A 4,870-nucleotide genomic window follows, 5' to 3' on the forward strand; every position below is an offset into this window, starting at 1 on the left:
GGACAACCTGTCCAGCTGCAATAAATACCAATGAGTTAGGAACCCCAGCATGTTTACCACACCTGTGTGCATGGCCCAGCTCCTGAAGAGAGTGGCGTCTCGGTCGATACTCCAGCTGTGACGAGCTGCGTGTTTCCACGGGATTTGGAAAACTTTCTCTGACTGAAGACAAAAATGAAAGGGGGGTAAAAATGCTACATCAGTACTATTGTTATCGTTTCACTACTCAAAGGCCATTGACCAGACATACATGCACATTTAATTGGATGTATTTAATTGAATTTGTTACATTTATGTAACACATATGTAAGGCGTCTTTTGCGAAGCACTCACTGTAAATTTTTCTGCACAATAAATTTAATTGAATTCAATTTATTGTATTTCAATTTTATTTTATTTTATCTATACAGTTAGATTTATTTTATAAATAAATAAGGTATGTTTTGCACATCATTCACTTTATATTCAGTGGCATAATACATTTAATTTAATTCATATAGTTACTGATCATTGAAAAATAATGACATCTTTTGCACAGTACTCACTGAATATTCATACGCACAATGCATTTAATTAAATTTAATTCAGTTTAAATAAATTGTTACGGTTGCATTTCACATCAATAAGGTTTCTTTTACACACAACTTACTGTGTATTCATCTACACAAACTTTTTGACTCGGGGGAGCCGCATTGGGTTAAAAAAATTTGACCGGGGGCCAGGCTCAATATATATATATATATATATATATATATACACACACAGTGGGGCAAAAAAGCATTTAGTCAGCCACCGATTGTGCAAGTTCTCCCACTTAAAATGATGACAGAGGTCTATAATTTTCATCATAGGTACACTTCAACTGTGAGAGACAGAATGTGGAAAAAAAATCCAGGAATTCACTTTGTAGGAATTTTAAAGAATTTATTTGTAAATTATGGTGGAAAATAAGTATTTGGTCAACCATTCAAAGCTCTCACTGATGGAAGGAGGTTTTGGCTCAAAATCTCACGATACATGGCCCCATTCATTCTTTCCTTAACACGGATCAATCGTCCTGTCCCCTTAGCAGAAAAACAGCCCCAAAGCATGATGTTTCCACCCCCATGCTTCACAGTAGTTATGGTGTTCTTGGGATGCAACTCAGTATTCTTCTTCCCCCAAACACCACAAGTTGAGTTCAAACTTGGGACTTCCCGCGGGCGGGATTTTGGACGCTGTCGGGCCAGATCTGGGCCGTAGTTTGGGCACCGATGATTGATTCTCAAACTGTGGTAGGCAGAGTGGTGTATGAAGAGAGTGTGGCCAACTAAAAAACAGGCGCCATGTCTGCTACTAAGAATCTGTGCGGCTGTGCTCGGGTGCATGCAATTGTAGTTTTGACGTTAGTTTTTCTGACGAAATAAACCAAAATAATATCTGTGTATATTTACAAACATACTCCAGCTCATAAACTTACAATAAAGCATGCTTTTGTTTCATGAAAGTATAATTTTGCGGCCGTATTTGACGCTCTCTGCTTTTTCATTCCTGCAGGGTTTCGTGACCAGCAGGTACTCTAACACGCACCTTACAGTGCAATAAACATATAAGAAATACACAGAACGACCAAAAAAATAAGTTATAATCCTCATTTTGCCAAACTCTTCATTAACCTTGGATCAACAATCACAGACAAATAATGACTTTTGTGTGACGCATGTCAACTGTGGTGTCGACCTCAAATGTATTTGTAATCACTTACTCATGTTTTATTACAACTCACTTTTTATTTTTCTAACATGCTAAGTGAATAAATGTACTTTTTTCATATTACCCCATATTTCTGCATAATAATTGAGATATGATCACACTATCGAGCGGTAGAGAATATGGAGTGACTATTGGTCCACAACATATTTTGTTTAATCGTTATTGACATTTTTCTCGCCACTTTATGATGTATATTTTTCAATGAGATTTCCAGTTCATTTTTCCATCTACTATTACCCCCCAAATTTGGTTTCTTTTATTCTTTCAAATGTCCGTAGTTGTATTTGTCCTTGACTTTCTTTTCTATTGTTACAGAATTGCATTATTTTAGTTTTACTGAGATTCAAAATCTCTTTTGATTATTAATTTCTTCAGTTATTATTTGTATTATCTTCTGAGTGTTCTCACCTGAAAAAAACGCAGACGTTTTGTGGTGTGTTTACCTGGCACAAGATGCTGTAATTGGTGGTTCTACGGTGTTGTTCACGAACCTTCACTTCCCATACTTGTCTTCTTTCCGGGTTGTGGGGAAAGCGATGTTAAAACTTTCCACAATTTCTACGGTTGAAGCAGCTCAATGCAGCACAACAGGGCATTTTTACAGCTTTTTTTTTTGCCCCCAGCCTTTTTATAGACATATGCATGGTAGTTCTAGCTATTAGGCTGTTCTAGTTTTTATTTAATTTTATTTTTATCATCTTTTTATCATTATTATTATTTTCTTTTCTTTAATTTATTTTTTTAATACACTGTAGCACTTTGAGGTGGTTTGCTCAATGTAATGTGCTTTATTTTTTATTTTTTTATTTTTTTTTACAAATCAAATCTATTATAATTATTATTTTACACTTAGAAAAACTAACAAGGAAGCGCCGCAAACACATAGCATCATCTCAAAGTTGGTAGCAGTCATGGCGCCCTGTAGTCACGTGACTGCCTTTTTAACCAATCATTGAGGAGATCACCTGAAACAGAGTTGGCCATTCTCTTTTTATATGCAACTCTGCCAATAGTGGTACGCGGGCTTCATTTAGTGGTGCGCCAAAAAAAAATCACTTCATAACATGACATTTTTTTATTGTCCTATATTCAAACACGGTATTGCTGTTCAAATTGCATGTAATGTTACAGTGGCCGAAACTACAAACCCTGTTTCCATATGAGTTGGAAAATTGTGTTAGATTTAAATGTAAACGGAATACAATTATTTGCAAATCCTTTTCAACCCATATTCAGTTGAATGCACTACAAAGACAACATATTTGATGTTCAAACTCATAAACTAAATTTTCCTGAGGGATTAAAGGTCTGTAACATCATAGCTTATGTGCATTTATTTCTCCATATTCTCTGAACCTTTTGATGATTTTACGGACCGTAGATGGTAAAATCCCTAAATTTCTTGCAATAGCTCTTGGAGAAATGTTGTTCTAAAACTTTGCCTACAAATTGGTGACCTTCGCCCCATCCTTGTTTGTGAATTACTTAGCATTTCATGGAAGCTGCTTTTATACCCAATCATGGCACCCACCTGTTTCCAATTAGCCTGCACACCTGTGGGATGTTCCAAATAAGTGTTTGATGAGCATTCCTCAAATTTATCAGTATTTATTGCCACCTTTCCCAACTTCTTTGTCATGTGTTGCTGGCATCAAATTCCAAAGTTAATGATTATTTGCAAAAAAAAAATGTTTATCAGTTTGAACTTCAAATATGTTGTCTTTGTAGCATATTCAACTGAATATGGGTTGAGAATGACTTGCAAATCATTGTATTGCGTTTATATTTACATCTAACACAATTTCCCAACTCCTATGGAAACGGGGTTTGTAATAAATATACTTGTTAAATAAAACCTCCGCTTTGTTTTCAATGAATACTTACACCTACAAGGCTACTGTATTTTTAAGTTGGTCAGTATGGTGGTACTTGGAGAGCAAAGTTTTTTTTTTTGAGTTTGAAACCACTGATCCAAACGATACATTCAATTCAATTTAATTAATACTGTAGTTAGGTTTGCATGAACAAAAATATTCACACATCTTTTGCAAAACACTCACTGAATAATAATCTGCACAATGCATTTAATTGACTTAAATTTTACATTCACATTAAAAAATAAATAACGCATCTTTTGTGCAGCACTTGCTGTATATTCATTTGCACAATAAATGTAATTTAACGCACTTACATTTTTACAGTACATTTACATACAAAATTAAAGCTTGGCACAATTCTTTTTTTTTTACATTTACATAAAAACGTAATGAATAAAACATACAACAAAACGATGATTTACTATTTATAAATAAATGTAATTATGATTATCACAAGAGCTGTATCAAAGTTTCTGCCTTTCCAAAGATAATAATGCTCACATTTGATTGACACTTGTGAGACAAGTATTCATATTAAGCTCCATGACAAGGTACTAATATTGAAAGATGCTGTGAAACTTTGCAGCCACAAAAAAAAACAAAAACACCATGTGTTATTATAATGAATATTTGACACAGCTCTTGTATTGGTTTAAACTGTGCAGGTGTCCTTAATTTTCTGGCCGATGAGCGTCTACCTGGTCCAGCCAGCGAACTCCGGGATATTTCCCAGACTGGATCTGCTCCTCCAACCACATCCTCAGCCTGAGGCGCCCGGCTGGTCGCATGCTTCGGTCCAAAGCTTCAGGTGTGTGGCTGCATGTACAGTACAGGTGTATGTAGAGGTGTCAGCATTACACTTCATTTTTTTAACATCCCTCCTATATTCTCCGCCCCTATCAAGCATCTACTTTACTGGCTACTCTAATTACAGGAAATGTTGCACAGCCTTTTTTTTAAAACAACTAAAAAAGGCAGGTTTAAAATGAAGAAAACATATGACAAGTACAAGTTGACATGTCCGTGTTATGAACATCCCCCCATTTTCTACCGCTTATTCCCTTTGGGGTCAGCTACAATCGGGCGGAAGGCGGGGTACACCCTGTACAAGTCGCTACCTCATCACAGTGTTATGAACACATGTACTGTATTTTTATGGACGTTCCAGAGAGGTGGTGAAGAAGCACTACAGTATCTGTTGCGCAACAGTTCAATTGTTGCTGACGCTTCACCATGTTGTG

General features: G+C 35.9%; 1 protein-coding gene across 4 annotated transcripts in view; it reads right to left on the reverse strand.

Annotated features, from left to right (window-relative positions):
- LOC133569822 (interferon regulatory factor 2-like) overlaps nt 1-4,454 on the reverse strand; it is an 18,170-nt gene extending 13,716 nt beyond the window's left edge. For all 4 annotated transcript variants that reach the window (XM_061922460.1, XM_061922448.1, XM_061922452.1 and 1 more), the window contains exons 1-2: nt 4,328-4,454; nt 63-162 (exon numbers count right to left, since the gene is read on the reverse strand). In XM_061922460.1, coding sequence (XP_061778444.1) covers nt 63-162; nt 4,328-4,417 — 190 coding nt within the window. In that variant the 5' untranslated portion in view covers nt 4,418-4,454. The remainder of the gene's footprint in view (nt 1-62; nt 163-4,327) is intronic.
- Between the last annotated feature and the right edge of the window lie 416 nt (nt 4,455-4,870).

Source organism: Nerophis ophidion, linkage group LG02, assembly GCF_033978795.1.
Source record: "Nerophis ophidion isolate RoL-2023_Sa linkage group LG02, RoL_Noph_v1.0, whole genome shotgun sequence".
In the NCBI taxonomy this organism is placed as follows: Eukaryota; Metazoa; Chordata; class Actinopteri; order Syngnathiformes; family Syngnathidae; genus Nerophis; species Nerophis ophidion.